The 20,821-nt window shown below is 39.6% G+C and overlaps 1 protein-coding gene across 1 annotated transcript in view; it reads right to left on the reverse strand.

Moving 5' to 3' along the window:
* grid2 (glutamate receptor, ionotropic, delta 2) overlaps positions 1-20,821 on the reverse strand; it is a gene marked incomplete at both ends in the record, with an annotated part of 423,554 nt that overhangs the window by 92,672 nt on the left and 310,061 nt on the right. The window contains 3 exons of the mRNA XM_083904505.1: positions 1,370-1,682; positions 6,382-6,579; positions 11,322-11,423. Of these exons, the coding sequence (XP_083760631.1) occupies positions 1,370-1,682; positions 6,382-6,579; positions 11,322-11,423 (613 nt within the window). The remainder of the gene's footprint in view (positions 1-1,369; positions 1,683-6,381; positions 6,580-11,321; positions 11,424-20,821) is intronic.

Consider the following 20,821-nt stretch of genomic DNA (forward strand, 5'->3'; position numbering starts at 1 on the left):
AATAAAGCTCTCTCCTCCCCCCCCCCCATGATGCCATGACTAAAATGTTAATTACAGTTAAAAAGAGAAACGATTGTGAATATCAAACAGCAATTAGAATGTATCATCATCATCATTACAGCCATTACCCGCAGCTCAAGATGGAGGATTATTTACCAAATGGTGGAATGCTCATCAGTTGCTTTTTCGGGGCTTAGAATCTTTCGCAGGCAGATTAATAAATAAATAAATAAATAAATAAATAAATACATTGGAGGATGCAAAAAAAAAGAAAAAACGACCAAGAAGACAAAGGAGATGAAGACAATGAAACTGAAGGAGACAGAAAGGAGGAAAAAGACGAAGAGACAAGTCTGAGAGCAGGCTGAACCGCAATGGATGATTATGTGTGAAAAGAAGACGGGTAATTACCAGGCATGCAAAATTCCAGGAATATTCAAAAAGCGGAAACTATCCATTGGAATTAGGGGGAATAAACGAGATATTCTCAAAAATAGCGAAAACTATATACACACACATACATAGATAGCTAGTTACAAATTAATCATCATGTTATTTATCATCATTTTTTTTATCAAATTATCACTCATTCCCATAAATCACATGAACAAATATCCAAAATTCCTGAATGAAACTTCCTATGGAAAGTTTCTGGAAATTGACCTGAAGTTTTCCTCGAATTTTCCGCCCCTTTGCAACCCCAAACGCGTATGCCATCTATCTAACTAATGAATGGACAAATGAATCAAACAACTACCTACAAATAAACAAACACCAAACTACATACCCATGTACCCAACTAGCCGTTGGTGTGGAAAACAGACCTAATTAAGATACACATTTGTTGTATTTTATCTTATTTCCCCCTCATTGTCCCCACTGCCCCTTCCTTTCCCTGCCACAGCTCTATCCCTGCACTGATTTAAATGCAAATCCATCCCTCTCGTGTCAGATGCCACCTGAGCAGGGAGTAAGGGATTCTGGAAAATCTGTGAGTAGATAACAAGGTTGAGGTCATTATCCTCGCCCGGGTCCGGGTGGAGCAAAACCTCTCCTCCCCCCATTGTTCTCATTTGACTACTGTGCTTGAACATGAAAGGTCAATCTGCACTTATGACACACAGGAGACAGCTACTATCAAATCTTTGGCACGCTGTAGCACATTTATTCATGGCTTCCCTCCCTTCTTCCCTTTTCCTTTCTAAAGGTTGTAAATAGACCCCACCAATCCAATATGTAGTTGTAAAAATCCATATCCCTACAGCAACATTTCAAACAAATACAATAAAGACAAATCATTCAAGGAACCTGAGATTGGAATAGATTGACAAAGCTGCTAATTCTCGTGTCGTGTAGATTCCGTCCTTACCTTGTTGTACAAAGGAGCCGTACACAAACCACATGGAGTTGTACAGTGTTGTCGAGGAAACGGAGCCCATGGGTAACCGCGGTGGGTTGAGCCAGTTGAGCAAGTACACCAGAATGCCGACGAGGAGCACAGTGCCTGCGATGCATGCCCACAGTGACAGATCAAACGGTGCCAGGCAGGCAAACATGTCCACGGTGCGCTCGGCCTTGCGCAGCAGAACACCCACAGAGTAATCCATGTAGCGAGTGGTGAAGTCCACAACGCTCTCTCGCTCAGGCGTGATGGTCAGGGCAGATAGTCCCACATCGGCTCGCTGCACGAAGAAGAGGAGAAGAGTGCTAAATATCGCAGAATATTGATGTGAGGAAATCACGTTTAAGGTACAATAGGTAGGGCTTTTTTGGCATTAATGATCAATAATAGAATTTTAGCTAAAGAACAACACTCCTGTACCTTTTCTGTGAGAGGAATGTGACCCTCAGGAATTAAAAAACACAATTTTTGGATGCTTGTGAACTACCCCCAAAACCTAGCATCACAGGAGGATTTGACAATCCCGACCCCTCGAGTGAACCAAATGCAGGAAGTGGCCTACAACGCAGGGCATTGTGGGCCAAAACATGTGTGTAGTATGTTAGCACAAAATTTAAGCCTGAAGGGATTTGATGCAACTCCATGATTTGCTCTTATGGGGCAGAAACAGTATGGAATTAGATTTGTGTCAATATTTTAAAATAACTCTTTTCTTAAAGCAAACAACACCTTTTAAAGAAGCTATGTGGATTTAATCATTCGAAAAATATAGTATTTTATTGTTTGAAAACACACTTGTTCTTTGCAGTCCCTGATTTGTTCTTTGCACCGTGGTGTTTAGTTTGTGGGCGGGCGTTAGGAAGCCGTCTGCTGATTGGCTACTGAGTTTTAGAGTGACAGCTCAATGGACCGGAAGTCGTCACAGGCTTAGAGTTGCTGTCTGTCTTTAGTAGCAAGTTTTCCCCGTCAACATTTGACAAAATAAATGTAAATATTCAACATTTGTCAGATTATAAACTTTAGATATTTTATTTTTGTCATTTTGTTGGATGTCGACGGGGATCGAGATCCAGATGGACAGCGACTTCAAGCCTGTGACGACTTCCGGGAAACTTGGACCGGCTGAATGTTGCAAACCCCAATTGAGCGGAGTCTAGCGGACTATTTGGTGTGAAAACGAGATAAGACCACTCTGCACGTATAGGTCCCTTCTGGTGATCGGTTGCTATTCTCGCACAGATCACAACTTCCTAAAAAAAAATTAAGTCTTACAAAAAGTCACTCAATAAATGCAATAAATAAACTTATATTTTTGGCAATTTGAAGCTTTGCCTCTCCTCTATTAAATGCATACCACACATAGTGTCACAGCATGGAGATACCCTGCCTGCTGATACATAGAGTATGTTTTTCTGAGTAAAAAACGACCCGTGGAGAGCGTTCATTCTCTTTTTCTCTGCAAAAGTAAATGCAAAAAATACCTGTGTATTTCATGTTGTAACTTTCTTAGAAAGTGGTCTCCTGTAGACGCGAGTGTGTGTGTGAGCAACAAAAGCAAAACCTCAAAAATAAATCAATACATATATATATAAAAACTCAGGCCCTGTACAGTGTAGACACCGGTGCTGAATTTAGAAACAGCGTGTTGGGGAGTGTATTGCTATTTGTTTTGAGCCACTTTTTGATTTTTCTAAAAGGTTTTCTATGATTGTGTAACCATGATCTTCACTGTTCTGTAGCAACTTAGTATATATACATATATATATATATACTTAGTGCTTATACTTAGATACAAGCTAAACTTGCTGTTGTATCTACGATATAAGTTCCAGGACGACTGTATTTCTTAGGAATTGTTTGTACCCCAAATTGATAGCAAATGCAGTGCTCATTATTATGCTCATGGGGTCATATCCAGATAATCTTGTCATTATTTTTAACCTTGTAACTCTTGTGAAAGCAGCTTGATGGGCACCAAATCTCAAGAGTGTTTACTCTTTAAACAAGAAGAGTTATTTACTCTTTCAACCCCGTGTTTTGAGTCATGGATTGGGTCAACAAAAGTTTGCTGACAACCCATTTATTTGAAATATTGCGTTGATTTAGTAGTGTATAATAACTAGATATTTTTAAAAAATAGGACAAGCAAAAGTAAGCACTCATTATGTTCTGCTCTGTCTCTGCACTGAACATAAGCACGGGAGGATTATTGTAGTGTAAGCCTGCTGTAAGCCCAAAAGGCTGGGTATATTTTGATGCATGGCCTTTGAATCTTCATTTGTTATCCCATTGATCGGCTTTCACTTTGAATTGTTGGACTTTTAAGAGACAACAAATGACTGCTTTAGTCGCTTTAGTTATTTACATCGAAAGATTAAGTCAAGAAAAAAAGAGCCAGTGATGTTCTGCCAAAAACTTGCTCTGCTTTTCTCAAATAATATGAAAAAAGGACGACTAATTAAATTGTTTACAGTCGCCCCGTTTGGACAGCAGCTGTAGTCGTCTACGTGTTACATATGGATTTAAGATGCTCCGAGTTGTGTGTGAAATCTATACACGTACGAGACGCGGAAAAAAATAATGAGCACCTTTGATGAAGATAGAACGTGATAAAAAAAATGGATCCACTGTGGGAAAGAAAAGTCAGCTCATTTTAAACAAAATACTTAGCAAAGGAAGGTCACTTGCACTACATAAGAAAAAAATATGAAGAGGAATTCTGCATGTGTGTGTAAGTGTGTGAGATTAATTGCTATGCTGACTGCCGTGGTCTGTCAACATAGAAACTTCCACAGAGCACTTTGGGTAATAATTATCTAGTAATTGGGTTTTTGGAAAGATAAACGTTGTTGCTGACTGATGGGGAAAACAAAATGATTTGCTTGTCGCAGTTTATTTACAGCTTCTGCTCGTCTCCGTGTGCACATAAATATGCATTGTGCTCGGAGCGTTTTTCTATCATTCTGTGAGCTTGCACTGTGGGGGAATACAAACGCACACACACACAAGTATACAAGGTCAGGCAAAGGAGAGCCTAGTCGTGAAGGAACATTTTAGTCCTACTCCCTGACACACAGCCAATAAAAATAATAAGTCAAAAGGTGAGGAAAATCTTTGGAAAACAATAAAAAATAATAATAAAACGCACAGCCTTGACCAAGGAATCATGAAAATAAAGGATGCCGTGTTAGTGCAGGACAGTAAAGGGCACTGCACGCATGCAGATATGAGCAACACGTTCACAAATGTATACAGAAGGTAACAAAAAAACTATATAACAGCATTAAAGTGTTGTACTTTACTACTGATAAATGTCTCAAAGTCAACATAGGGTCGAAATCTATTCCCAACAGCCTTTTATGAAAGAGCACAGATGCTTATTATGGCAAAGAAACAACGACCTCTAACTCTGCTGCACCACTTACAGTACAAACACATCATATTAGCGGTCCTTTGGGTTCAAATATTTGTTTTGTGTTAACAGTAAATACAATCATTTACTGTATCAAAAAAGACAATCAAACTCTGGTTCTGCCCTCACAACTAAAGGGGCAAAACTGTAATAACTCCAACCATCATTTTATTCAGACTGGACACATAAATTCACTGGTGTACCTGCCACTACCTGACCTGCCGACCTGCATGATTAATTATTATAATATCTGGGCGTTTTGCTAAGGGTGATTGAGACATGTCCTCCCAGTGTCCTCTCATGTAATATATTCCCATGAAAAACACACTGTATATGTGGTATACACATTCCAGGGAACAGTCGACGTAAAATGGATGATTTTTCATCATTACTGTCATTTTTTGCAGCCCTGTTGTGCTCTACATTTTTCTGCCGTCTTGCAGAACTAAAGTATTTTGAGGACAAAACAATGGCAAGACTGTAAGAAAGTGAGCTGAGCTCAAGAGCTATTGCTGACAAGTCCCTTTAAAACAACTCTTACAATGCTAAGGGGTACCAAAGTCCCACAGGAGGAAAATATCAGAGAAACCACAAGTGACTCAGTGTATAGATGATTATTATTCTTGTACTGTCTGCATGGGTTTGCTTTTGTTTCTTGGGCAGTGGATAAGGGTGAGGGCAGAAGTCGTGTATGTGCTGGGAGCTACTGAACTTTTTAATCAACATACTAATCCTAAGACATCTGCATGATTTGCATCTTTATTGGATATGGTTTTTTGGAATAGACAGTTGGACCAAGTAGTATAGGCAGCATAAAATAATACCTGGTTTGCAAGTTTGGTTTTCACACAGAAGTGAGATTTTGTGATAATGAACTACAAATGTGGTAATGCACGAAAATTGTGTTTTTCAATTCTGCCACTTCACAAAATAACAGCCTCTCCAGCTTTGTGAATTCCACACCTGCAACTTGTTCAGGGTTCTAGACAGGATTTTATTTTAGCGTAATGGTATTGGTGAAGGAGCACAGCCACCAAGCGGGTGGTTTGTGCGGAGGAAAATTTAAGATTGGCCATTCTAAGGGTAACCCAAAGGGAGACATTGTTCATTTTAGACCATTTATACGTTTGTATCTTGGCAGCGTGGAACCCTTCACAAAGGAAGGACGTGCCGGAACTGCGCTCGTGAACTTTGACATTGTGGCAAGTGTGTAATTAACGCTTAGCGTTTAATTATTTTACCTTTATAAAAAGTAATGCAATTCAGTGAGGGATGACGCATGCAGTTACGGCGGAGCGATTGACACATTTAAGTTGAGAATGGGGCGAATCATGCTTCTATATTCCAGATGGCCTGGCCCTCCAAATATGGTTAATATCATGATTAGTTCTTGGAATCCAATAGAAAGCACAACGCTAATGGTGCGTTGCTTTGCAGCGACTGACATCGGATTTTCACATTCTATCTGGCATTATTACACAAGTAAATATAGTACAAATACCGTTACGCTGATTGAAAACCAAAAAACACATTTTAAGTGTCTTTGGTTTGTGTATGTTTTTCTCACCTTAAAGACCAATTCACCAATCAGCCCATTCCACTGTCCGTCAGGCTGCAAGCTTCCATATTTGTGGTCTGGTGCGACGTAGATTTCATACTTGAAGCCGAGGTAGTTGGACAGGGCGTCCAGGACGTCGATGGAGAAGCCCTGGTACTTCTTTGGTTTTCCCAGAACGTTCTCCGACACCATTACGAACGGCTCCTCCTACAAGGCAAAGATCAATCCGCGTGTCAGTCGGTCCCCAATCGATGCAGCAATCATTCAAGCATTAAATGACCCAATTACTCAAGTGTCCATTATACCACTTCAAACGCTCATCTTTAAAGTCAGGGGGATTACAGAGTTTACATTACACATACAAGCAGCCATTTTCACGTGACTAAACAATTATTACTTTGACTCCTTTCTCAACCAATGGCATGTATTGATCTCTTAAATGCTCTTATTAAATGCTTTTAATACCATTATTAAGAAATGCTCTATAGTTACTCAGTTTGAAGGACATGAGCAATGCTTCAGCAAACCATCAGCAGCACGTGTGTGTTACCAATGTGGAAAGAAATGGAGACAAATGTAACTGTATTCTGTACAATCTCACCGCCACGGCAGTTTAAATTGGACGGAGAATGTATGTTCTTTAAATCCATAGATATATATGTATTTATTTCATCAACGAAAGTTGTCTTTTAGGGGTACAGATAACAGGTACAGGTTCCCCATGTTTTGCTTCATCCACCGGAACAATGTTTTATTTTTGTGACCTCTTTATTGTCACTGTGGCATTCAAACCGCAGCTTCCTGTTAAAGTAACTTTTCATTTGACAATGCTGACATTTTCGTTGATTAATTGGCCACTCACCAAGGAACAAGAAAACCATGGGAAAAACTCATACTTCTGTTTATTATTGTACTCCGATCGAGCATTTAATGCAGGAGTTTTCAGCTCTCGTCTGTGTCAGCCACGCTACCGCTCTCTTTCTCCCTCAATCCTCTTTTTCTCTCCTCTTTAATAAATCCCTATTGATCAGAGAAATGTTTTAGGCCAATATGTCTTGCAGATTTATGAGGGCCTGTGTGATATTGACTGGATACTGGCTGCACATTAAGTACACACATATACAGGCCCGTACACACATATGCAGGGTAAGCTTCGCATTAACTTTGGTGGTTTCTAATCCTAGCTGGCCGCTGTCGTTCAATAACCTATTAGGCAGAGAGTGGAGATGCATGCCAAGTCCCTCTCTCACCACAAGCATCCATCAATCAAGACAGAAGCACCCACTAACAAACACATCTGTACATACTGAATAACCCTGTGAGTGCCACTTATTGCTTCCCTGTGGGGAACTTTAAACCTCTATAAACAAACAAAAAAACATAGTGGAGAAAACATGGCCGACACTACTGTACGGTGGAACAATAACACAGTCCACCAGGCCCTAATACCTCCAAAGCTCATTTCTCGGGTAAATCATGCATTACAAAGGCAGAGCGACATTTTTTGGGCTTGTAATTGGTAACGGGGAAATGCAGCAGAGAATAGAGTTATCAAGGTTTTCATCAGTGGAAATGCCCACACATACACATGAGGGAGCTAAACATTATGGCACGCACAAGTCATGCGAGTGTGCTCAGAAACTTCAATTAGTACTTTCTCTCACTCTCTGAAGATGGGACAACAGGAGTCTTAGAATATAATAAGCAATGGATCTGTTCTGCAGGTGTTAACGCTGTATGTTTAGCAATAATGAAAGAATATCATTCAGCAGCAATGGTTGTCTTGCTTATCTCTGGGTTTTTAGATTTTGCACCACAACATATCGATGGAAATTGTACTTTAAACAACTTGGGACACTGGTGTTTTCAATAAGACTGAAGTGAAACATTAGCCAGTGCCTTTTTCAAAGAAACCCTAATCTATCCGAACCAGATTTGTTCATGTTTTCTCTTTTGAGAGTCATGTGGGCTAAACGCTTCCGTCTTTGAGCTGCTAAGCTCAATCGATACTCAATCGATGGTTTCCAGAAAGAAATAGACATGCGACGAAAAATAACCTCATGAGACGTGGATTGGCTGTGGCACCTTGTGGTCCGTCTTCTCTCTGTTATTTTGTACTCGGTTCTTTTCTCCTGCCACTCACAAACTGGGACATGCCAACCATCCACCCATGCTATTAAACTGGAATTTCCAAATCTCACTCTTGTGATTCTTGTAATATTATTTCACACACACTAATATGTTCAGACATGCTTTTTTCTCCATTTCATCTTTATTCGTCTGATGTCACTATCCTCTGTTATTACCAACATCACCCACTTTTCCTTTTTTTTTTTTCTTTGGTAGATTCTCACTCCCCCCTCTTACAAAGTAAGGTACCACATGTGGTCTCATTTCGGCTCAGGTGTTTTAGAGACCTGACTTGGAGACGGAACAGCAATTTTCCACAAAGAATAATGGCAACCTGAAGAGCCCTCTGAGGAAATTCTGGAGAGCCGTGTGGTGATTTGCAGCATATTGAGCATTTTCAAAACGCCTCGAACGCCACGCTGTGGACTTGTGCATTTGTGATTTCTGCTGGAGATTTCATATAATTAGTTGGATGGAGGTGGAGAATATTTATCACTAAATAAATAGACTGCAGATTAGGACTCGGTAGCAAAATCGATGACTTGTGTTGGCGTACCACAGATCAGTTCTTCTGACTGTCAAACAAAGGCAACGAATGCGCCAATTCCTTTAAAAACATTACTTCTGCAAGGCCTACATTCTGTCTGCACACGTTCATGTCGTATTCTGTCAGCTCACCTTGACCTGGACTTTACAGTGTATAAAATTGGTCAAATTGCACGTTGCGGCCAAATATCCCTCATCTCGCAATTCCCTTCCACTTCCAAGTGTTTTGAAGAGGTTATGTTGCCTTCAGTTAGCGTCAAAACTCAAAAGATGTTTCTGGGCTACTGTAAAACATGGTGATCCAAAACGAGGACATCTGCAGAGTTGATATATAAAAGGCTCATTCTGGGCGCATGAAAAATAATAAGTCCAGTGATTGTACAGTTATATAAAAAAAATATATTTTATATTCAATTTGTGCCAAATGAAAACAAATATTCTCCAAACAAAATAAGCTTTCCACTTACACTGATTGATGAAAACAACTTTTTATTACTATTAATATTGTTATTATTATTATTATTATAATTTATAACTGTAATTATATTTGTTCTCTTAACCAGAATTGATGAAAAGTTCAACCAATTTTCTGCAATTAAAATTTAGCAAACTGTACACACATACCACAATGAAAAATGAATAAAGTCTAAAGAAAGTGTGAAACTTTCAGATATTGTTATAATTATAGTATACTATAGCCTATATTCCAATTGTGGCCACTGTGTACCTTAATGTTATCTAAATATTTAACTTAAAGACCCTGCAAAGCATATAGTTTCCCTTCCTCACACATTACACTGCATATGGAGCAAATTATGGAGGATTTTTAAGGCGTGTCGAAAAACATGGCTCCATGACACACAGGAGCCAAAGACAAACAATCCTCCCATGCTGTAATGATATAAAAACCCTTGGCGCACTTTATCAGCAGTTTGCCTGTGTACTGTGAGTAAATATAAAGATAGCTGTTCTTTAATTCTTTATTTCTGCACTCATGACGACCTCGGAAACACAGCTGTCTACACGAGAACCGTGTGTCATATGCGGGAGCACCCTCCAAAAATGAAGGAACTCGGAATATTGAATGCAATTAATTAACGGGGGAAAACTCAGCTGCTGAGATGAAGCAAACTAAATTAAGAACATAAGCAAGTTAGTGAGGGGGAGATTTGAAGGCTGTCTGATTTTCCACGCTCTGACTTTTACATATGTAGAAACTCTAAAGCTTTAGAGATCCCATTTAATTCTCATTGCACAGTAATAATTTGGTGACCTGTATAGAACCATAAGCACATAATCATAATGATGCCTTCGTAACATCCATCTAATAGTCAATACAGTACTTGGTAATGAATGACATCGAGTCATAGGCACTGATATTGGTATATCGCATATCAATTGACTAATCAATACATATTCAGCGGTCTGGTGAATAGAATAGAATGAACGTGTCATCTTACAGGTTAATGTCTGTGCACGTCTGTGTCTGTGTGAGTGCGTTTTAGCCAAGGAGTGAGAAACAATTGCACTTTTACGGGGGAAAAAAACTGTTATTTTAGAGTAGGAAACACCTCGGGCAACACAGAACCATCTGTTCAAAAGGTCTCTTTAGAAATCTTCACATCTCGCACACACACACACACACATAGTGACACTCACAATAAGGGTTTGCCCTCGAACCGTTCTCACATGAAGCAGTAACACCTCATCCAAGGGGTATCCTGGACATTTACCACTCTGTATTTCTGTCTTTAGGCCCTTAAGAGCCACCAGCCATCTACTGTATGCTAACACACATACACAACCAGAGGTAAAGCACATCAAGGGCAGGATCATTTGCATTTAGAGTACACCTATAGGGGCCAAACTACACTAGTGATGGGAAAAGCCCACTATTCAAAAACACTGTTCGTATTCTTCGTTCGTATTTTACTCCTTTTAAGGGTGGTAAAAATCAAAGACTTGAGAGAGACAAAGGGAAAGGCTCAAAGATGTCCACCATTATTTCTTCTCTGCTCCTCACTTCAAAGATGGGATATGAAGAATTTACACCAGTGAATCATTAAAGCACTCATGGAGGCACTCAAATCCATGCTGCAGGTGAGGCAGACAGTGTTGGAGTCTCACTGTCATGGGCCTCTGTCATGGAGCTGTCAGGGTGTCACAATGCAAGCTAATGAAATAATGATCCCTTTATTTATTTCAAAGGCCATTTTGTCTGCTCTAAATCGGTCTCTATTTCTGAACTAAATAAATAAAAAAACGATACTCACCAAAACAGTGACAACTCGTAGCACCACTCCCCTCATGTTATTTTCCAGCTTCCTGTCTGTCAGCGTGCCATTCAAGCCGTGAACGGGATCCCACATTGCCAGCTGCACACAACGAAAAACAGAAAGCAGAGGAAAGTTAGATATTCACGTTGAGTTTACAAAAAAAAATAATTGGCAAACACCTTCAAGCTTATTCAATCAACGCAAATTGAGATAGGAGAATTTATAGTAATAAAAAAATATTAATTGAACACTGTCATAACACAATGAGACGCAACAGTATATTTGAGAAAGAAAATACACACAGATTGAATATAAAAAAAAATTTGGCATCATACATCGGCCAATGGCTGCACTGATTTCTCCAGACAGGGATTAGCATTGTCCATAGAAAAAGCCATAATGGACAACCTGTAATTAAAAAGTGCTTTATGATTCCAACTAAAGCTGCTGTGTCCATCACTTTGCATCATAACCTTTAGTCTTTTCCCTCAGACAACATTATTGAAGTCCCTGACCAGTTTTTCTTCATCGATGTGCTGCCTTGTGCTTTCAATAAAATATAGTTTGCTTTTTTTTGCTTCAAAGATCAAACTAGCAGGGTTTCCCAGGCTGTTTGAAATCCAAAGACAAACAAACACGAATCCACAAGCACATTGTGATACACACATAAAACTGCAAAATGCCATAGTTTGTGCTTGGAATCAAAAAACCACAAACAAACCACAGAGGCAGAGAGGGGGAGGGTGGGGTGGGTACGATCATCCGTGTTAGTATAGCCTCGAGCTACGACTGAATGAGCAATTGACTATATGCACAGGCATTCCTGGTTTTCAATAAGCCAGACCTGACTATTTCCTGTAAGCCAAAGATGCAGAGATGTTCCACAATTGACGTCTGCAGAAGTTACCAAAAGTTATTTAGTGACGAATAACCTAACTTTTAGGCCGGGTTGAATCCCTACTATACTGATAGGGCCTCCAAAGTCCCAAATATAAGGATTTAAATGATTAAAAAAGTGTTCTACTGTGGTTACTGGCAATACACACATATCAATAGATTTGGTGTTTACACAAATGTCTATCATAATATACACCGACGGCCTTGGTGGCTGTGCTTTAAGGTGTAACAGAAGAGTTAGACACCTTTCACTGGTGTCCTATCAGTCAAAACTGAAATGTCCATTAAAGTGTGACAACACATTAGATTTCTCCTAAAATGGTATGACTCAGGTTACCTTGGCATTGGTGGCTTCACTCTCCAGTTAAGATAAATACATACACACATGTAAAAATAAATATATATATACGTATAGGATTAAATGACTTCTATGACTGGCTGCATTTGTGTGACTCAGGCAGAAATCCTGGTTTCCAGTCTGTAGGGGGAGATGTGGAGCTAGAATATGATTCTGACTACTGTCCCACACACTTGTCTTCTATTTTTTGTTTCTTCTCCATTTTGAATTTAAGAAACAGGACGTGTCTGCAATTTTTCTGTTCCTCTGAAGATCAGTCAAATAACTTTTTTTGGTAACACAACACAACTATTGGTATTTATTATTCTTGCCACAATCCCTGTGTCAATACAGCCCTCGATCACAGAGCACAAATGTGTATGTGTGTGTGTAAGTCTCAGCCTATACACACACACATATGGTGTCTGTAAGCCTGGTTATCTCATTGTATAACAGTGCATTGGACGTATGTGTGCCCACAGTTGTCGACAAACATGAACTATGTGGTGTTTGCGCACAATGTGGAGAAAGAGAGGACACACGTGAGAGGGCAAGGGATACTTTTTTATAAAATAAGATGCTCACAATTGAGTTGATACCAATCCAGACAACAGTGCATACACAGTCGTTACAAAACATTCGGAATAGTGCAATAAAAACTGCAATGTAAATACATTTTAGTAGTTTTTTTTTCCCCTTCTTATCTGCTTCAATGGTTTGTTCATAAAGCTGACACTTAACATTCCATAACTATAAAATGTGTGCATCTTAACGCCGGAATGGTGTTGATTTTTATAATTACTCTGTGAAATGAACTCAAGTTACAATACAGTACATATGTTGTTAGCACAGAAGACGTTAAAACAAATCATCAGTTTTAGCTTCTGTTGAGGTACTAAATACGTGAGCCAGAGAGTTACAGATTCACTTTGAGATGATTCTACTCACGCCGTATAATGACGGCAGTTTGTGTTTGCATTCTGTGGTGTGCAAACATTAGCCGGTAAAGTAACAGAGAGGTGCAGTAATTGCATATGTAGCAAACACACATGACCTCATCTATTCATTAGTTTACTCTGATTGCAGACTAAAACTCACAGACGCATGCATATCTTTCTTAGTTTCCCATAATTTTCACCGTCAGTTCTTGGGTAATTACTTATTTATTAGTTAAAAAACAGCTCCTCAAATGTTCTCATGTGATGAACTGTATTAAAAAGCAAGGGGTTGTAGTTTGTGACATGAATACTGGAGCCATCTGTTGAGTTTGTGAAGAGAGGGTGGTGAATAACATTGTACAGCCTGCTTACGTTGTATATTTAGACACCAGCTATATCACTGGCAGCTACCACTTAATTTAATGTATTACCACTAGATAAAGTAAATAAAAGCTTCACTTTTTTTTTTTTTTTTTTTAAATCCATAAATAATTAACCACACATAGCTAATTTCATGAATAGTATTTGTTTTATTTGATAATTGCAGGGGATAAAGTATTATTGGCTATTAATACATTTTGAGTTGTTTTGACTTTTATACACCTGGACAGTGTGAAGGCAGCTTTTGTCTGAGCATTAATGGATGTGCACATGTGCATCAGAAGCTGGCTCGAGTGGTCCATTGCCTCCGCTTATCTCCACAGCCTCAGATAAGGGCTCATTTCCCCCAAACAGCATGAAATAAATGTACATTTGTGAGTGTGTGTGTGCATGTTAGGTGAATGACCCACTGTGTCTAGACCATTTTTATGAAGTTGCAAGTTTGGAAATACTGCCATTAGCATCCCACAACTCTCATTTACCACTATGACAAGTTCCATTTGTTCTTCTTCTCTTTTCTTTATACTTCCCATATGGGTTCTGTCTCCTTGTTTCTGTAACACTGTCTGTCATCTCAGCACCACTGCCGTCTGTGCATTTTGCTAATTTATATATGATACCACAGTTTCTTGTGAGTGGCGCCACAATGCAGACCACACATCATGGTGTATGGCACCATTTCATCTGCCTACAGCAATAATTACAAACATACAGACGGACAGTTAAACGAAGCACTATATAGTGGACTATGAAGCGAGATAAATTGCTTAAATATAGCGTTGGAAGACAAATCTTACACATCAACTTGTGCCACAGATATGAAGACGAGAGGGACTTCAGTGAGCGATGACATCAAAATTCACTTTGCTCTTATAGACTGGAAACTGCAGTCATTCGCAATGCACCAACAGTGACTAAAACAGAGACGAGGCACCATAAAAATATATGAATACACATAAGAAATTATTTTCTTCTATATATTTTTATTGGCCTTGATGGCTCTTAAGTTTGTCCTGGGTGTTTTCTTGCATTTAAGTGCTTACGGTGTGCTCGCTAGAGCTGTAGGTCACAGCCAAGGATCTATGTTGAATGAATGATGCTATTAAACCAGGGATGCACGATATTGTCGGCACAATATTTATACCGTGTTGAAAAACTATTATTGGATATCGGCAAACACACCAAGATATGCCGATACAACCAATGACTACAACATTCAGCTAAATTGGCTGCAATCTCAATGAAGACAATTTAAATCTACATCTGCTGCACCATGAGTAGGCAAAATAGTCCTGAGGGCATTCTGGTATCCATCCTTCCGTCTTCTACCAATTTATCCTCCACATGAGGGTTGCGCAGGTGCTGTGCCAATCTCAGCTGACATAGGGCAAAAAGCGAGGGCCCCCCTTGACAGAACGCCAGAAGTCCATAGTTTTTCGAGATATTGGAAACGATAATGAGAAGTACGCATGCCAAATCCTGTCGGCGACAAAGTGATTGGTCACAGAAGGGTTAAACGGTTGTATTTGGTTGTGAATGTGCTTCATTCTACATACATACTTAAACAGACACAGGCATGTATTAGCAGTGGGGGCTAAGCATGAATAAATCCCTTAATTCCAGTATGCTACGTATCCGTGCTGTGCTTTAGCGCTTATACACAGAATATATACACGTGCATTTACATGCATTACCATCTTTTAGCTACCAAACAGCGAGTTGTTAACGGTGTGTCAACGAAAACTGTCATTTCACCTAAAGCCTAAACTTCTGGAGCGTACATCAAGGAATACACCTATAGTAGTTTGTTTAACCGTCTGCAAAGGCTGATAAGATCTCTTGAATTTAATTTGCCCTTACCTCTTATCAATGAGTCAAAGAAATTAATTGTACCTTGCAGTGCAGTGAGATGTATTATCCCGGTTGCATCACAGGAAACCCAGAGATTTAGCTGAAAGTGGATTAAATCAGCAGCTTCTCCTTTAATTAACATCAACCTTCCTTCAAGGGAAATATGTCAGTGGAAATAATAAGGCTTATTTAATTATTATTCTGTAAAATAAAAACAAAAGGCAAATAAATACCGACAGGTCTTAGAAGTCTTAAATAGGCACCAGTGAAGTGTTGAACAGTATGATGTCCAATACTTGCATACTTTGATTGTTTAAGTGTCTGTGTGTGTGTGTGTGTGGGGGGGGGGGGGGGCGCGTCATATACTGTAAAAATAAATATTTCTACTCAACAACACTTTACCCACTATTCACATTCACTTAAATGAACAGAAAACCACACATCAAAACAAACACAATCAAACAGCATGTAAGTATCCTCGAGCTTAAAAGGTACTTACAGTCACGGAGGTTTCATGAATGTCTGGCAACCACATAAAAGCACACTCACTGTGCAACAAACTGTGGCTTTGTCTGTTATTCTTACACGTTTTGCCATGATCACACACACACACACACGCACACACATAAATCGATGGCAGGTGACATTTGGAAGCAGCCGAGCTGCAGTGTATTCTGGTTCTGAAAAGAGATTAGAAGCTGCTACAAATCAATATGCACAGGAAGTTGTACAAAATAAAACAATCAGGGAAAATATGTATAAATGTCAAAAAAAAAAAAAAAATATTCTGTCGTACACTGCTTTAAATTACTGCTGGTAGACAAAAAAGCAACTCCCCATGAAATTGGACCCAGGCAATTGCTGCATTAACTGCTGTGATTTTTCTGCCCCACATTATGAGCTCCATCAATGGAGGGAGAGATTTGATTTTGGGAGGCTTTCTAATGCATGTATGATATTTAATTGTTTGCGCAGAATGCACATCTCTTAGTCGTATACTGTACGTCTGTGCTTTACTGACTGGAAATACTTGTTTCAGGAGTCTCTCTATATCTCTCTGTCTTTTCTCTGCGCTAACCTCGTTTCATCTGCCAAACGCTGGTGTGTCACTTGCAGCCTGTGTGGCTCTGTAACACTCCCTCTGTTGTCTTTGCCAAACACTCGTGTCTGCCGCTGCAGTGGAGAGACAGTAGCCAGGCACAAACGCAGACAAGCTGCTGAGCAGTTCCACTCGTCCTGTCAACCGCTCCCTCCTAAAGTATCCCCCCCCCTCGCCCGGCCCTCCCTCTACTGGAGCAACATGTGTGTCAGCAAAGTCTCCAAACAGCTTGCTCACCAAGCCTTCCTTCTGTCCTCTCCCTTTTCCTTCAATCCATTTTCCATTTCTCCTCATACCCCCCCCCCCCCCCCCGCGCGCGCTCTCGCCTTGTAACAGAGGGGACAGCTTGTTGCAGCAAGCAGTCCACGATGCACTAACATCAGTGCTCTGCACCAATGGCTGCCTAATCTCCACTTTACAGTCTGTGTGCATGGCCACTCTCGCTCCCTCTTTGAAAAGTAGTTTGTTCCCGAGCATGTACTACTGTAGGTATTATGTTTCACATTCTGCTGCGTCAGTGTCTTCTAAAGCCCTTCTCTTATCCACTTCACAATCGTAGATAACGTGCGGTTTAACACTGCTGTTAATATGCTTAATTATGAAATAAAAAAATTAAAAAAAATGCTGCCCCGTGATTAAAATCGCGGTGTTTGTGATTAAACGACTACCTGGGGAGATAAGTGGAAAAAAAGCGAATTAGACAAGCCCCAAATTCTTTGTCCGCTAATTGGATTGCAAAGAGAATATTGTTGATAAACGGCAAGTAAACCGTGGTAAATTAGGACTGTTTTGTCCCATTGTTTGTTTGTCCAATGCATGAGGAACCGTTGACATGACTGAGCAGAGGCGCAGTTTGTGAACAGGCAAGGCAGGCAACTGCTTGGGGCCCCGAGCTGATAGGGCCCCCCCCGACACTCGGAGCCTGAGGACTGTTTTTACTGAAATGTGCAGTGACCAGCCGCCTCCCCGTCCCCCTTAAAAAACAATGGGCGATTTGCAATGACATCTCAGTAGGAAACCTCCCTAAAGGGGCCCCACCACACTTTAACCTGTGTGAAGTTATCGTTCAGCAAGTTGGAAAATGAAGAGGATTATTTACAGTGTAATGCATATCTTTTTTACTCAGTTTATATATGTTTTTTTTTCAGTTATTTACAGTATTTTATTGTTCTATATATGTATATTGTTTCATAATGTGGGTTCTTTACAGTGTAATGTATGTTTTTTAACTTTTATATCCAACTGAGCGTCCATAAAGAGACTCAAATTAGATGAAATGAAAAAATATATGAGGGAAAATGTTCCCTGTTCACAACTATATATTAAATTCATCTGCAAAACTGCATGTATTATTATCTACTGTATGTATGAGAACTCCACTGAACCAGTGACTGAGCCTATTGTCCTTTTAGCTTCTCCAATAATTACAGTCAAATTGCTGTTTGACTTCATCTTTGGGGTAAAATGGCATTATTGTCCTGGACAGGTTTCAGATCCAGAAAATCACTTTTGGGTGCAATTATTGTCATTCAATCATTGAGCTATTTAGCGTATGGAGGAGCCCCACAAAGGAATATCAGATGGAATAATGGATGTCACTTTGCCACCACTTCACAGGGATGCACACGTTCACCAGTTTGTGATTAGACGGGCTTTTAAGAAAATTAAAGACTGCATTTGTGCCGTAATGAGAGTCTTGACATCTGTGACATGTCACAGGCTTGTATTATAACTACTCAACAGGCGCCAGGTAGAGAGCACAGCTGCTTCTGTGATGATCTAAAATCTCGCTTGAATAGTTTTCGTACTCTAACAACTAACTAAATGAACTTGCACACTTTGTAAACGCAGATCAAGCTCGTGCGATGTATCCGTATGACAAAAACGTCAATGTCCCAATTATATATACGTGTAGTTTACAGTATAAATATTTACGTACATTGGTGTGCTTGACATCCAGATGGTGACAAACGAGCTGCCGGGCACATTTTGTTGACACAATGCTCAGCGAAATTGTTTTGACAGCCTTTATGCATCATTTCTGACAAAAAAGTGTTAGACAACAAAGGGGAAGTGACTTGAGATGTTTAGCTGACACAGCTACTATTACCACAACAGATCTATTAAAAAAAAGCACATTGATATTTTAAATATGTGTTACACTGAAACAACTAACCTCACTTTTCCACATCCTAACCTCAGAATCTGACGCTTTACGTCGCGTGGGCGTGATAACGTTACCGATTTTGGTCTCACAACAACTGCGCTCTCCGAGTGCTTTTCTAGTTTGATTTAATGTTCGTCTCCTTTTTAATTCAAGTCATTTAGACAGCTACTGAATAATTACAAATCATGACTGAGTCTCTTTAGACTCTGTTTACCTTTGGCAATGGGAAAAAAAAAACTACTAAGGTACATTAAAGGTCAACTTCATCAGAAGAAGCAAAAATATGTGGGTTTTTATTATTTTTGTGTGTTTATTGGAAGAAAAGTGTGCAACTGTTGTGTGTGCAGCGGCAAATCACTTACAAATATGTTCTCCTTCATTGATTTTCCTCCTCTCATACTGTATGTATGATGTAGATGAAAATGATAAACGTGCTGTATTGTTGACGATTCACAACCTGATATCGGTCGCATTCAAAGTTCTTCAACAGGAGGAAAAGTTATCAACATCTTTCTGTTGTACCTCTGACTTTCTGTCAGCCTTCCTTTTATTGTGTATTTCCTATAAACTGATTGGTGTTAAACGCAGAAAGGCATAATGTCTGTTTATTAGTTTCTCCCCTCGTCTCTCTCTCTCTCACACGGAGAAGAAAGGGGGAGGCATTAATGTCTACTTTTCTCAGTAGTGCTGTAAATAATAATTAAAGCTGTGGCTTGCTCTTTGTTTTGTTTCTCCTTTATTCTACTTGTTCACTCAACCTGCTGAAGAAGGATGCAGTTCTTACATGCAAACCACACACACACACACACAACCACACACACACAGGCTGACATGAAGATGCATTTACAGATGAAGTGGTAAATCCAGAGGGATTCTTAAGTGAAGTTAAGCGCAGCAGGAATAATATGAAGTCATTAAATACCGCCGAGTTATAAATAATGCACACCCATACGTATATGGTTACAAATTAAGCATGCACATACTATATGAGGTGAGAAATCGCGATGGAAGGAAATGTAGTACGGGTTTTCAGTTGCATGTTCAACACGATTATAGTTTTTAACCTGGATTGGTCAAATTTGTGAGCATTTATTGAAGCGAAATACACATTATACATAAACAGAGCGTGGGGATCACCACTAAAACTTCTATAATCACTAATTTAGAGAAGCTGAAACCTTTTTGGCCGGATCTCCAATATTCAGTGATATGGATTTCAGTTTTTCACCAGAGTGCTTTTACTGTGTCTTCTTCTTCTTCTTCTTCTTCATCTTTCATTGCTAGTTGACTAACTATCAGACAGGCGATTCCAAAAAATAAACAAACACCGCAATCAATTTCTCAGATAAACAAAATGTGAATTTTTTATATTGGCTCAAACCACTATGTGGTGGCCCAAAAAAATGCGCTGTCTGGCCCCGACTTATGAGTTTTGACACCCCTGGTTTAAATAAAGCATTATATGTGATCTTAACATTAACCTAATTAAAATCTTAGTTCCAAATGTTACCAGCTCCTCAGATAATTAGCTTCTACTACATGGTTAATGCAAAACTCTCAGTCCTGACATCCATCAGTGTGATACTTGTTGCTCACAGAGATCCTGTGTCCCCGAGTCTTGATGAATGTACAAAAACAGTCTGCATTGCTGCATTAACACATCTTTTGACCTTTCCCTGTCAAACTGACACTCGCCTAGCAGCGAGAGCCACGAGGCGCAAACAACACAGAGAAGGGAGACTACGGCAAATCACACGAATAGATGGAGCGATCATTATGCAACTTATCCAGCCACCACAGACAATCAGAAAGCAGCGGCAACTGAAA

Source organism: Microchirus variegatus, assembly GCF_963457635.1.
Source record: "Microchirus variegatus genome assembly, chromosome: 18".
Taxonomy (NCBI): Eukaryota; Metazoa; Chordata; class Actinopteri; order Pleuronectiformes; family Soleidae; genus Microchirus; species Microchirus variegatus.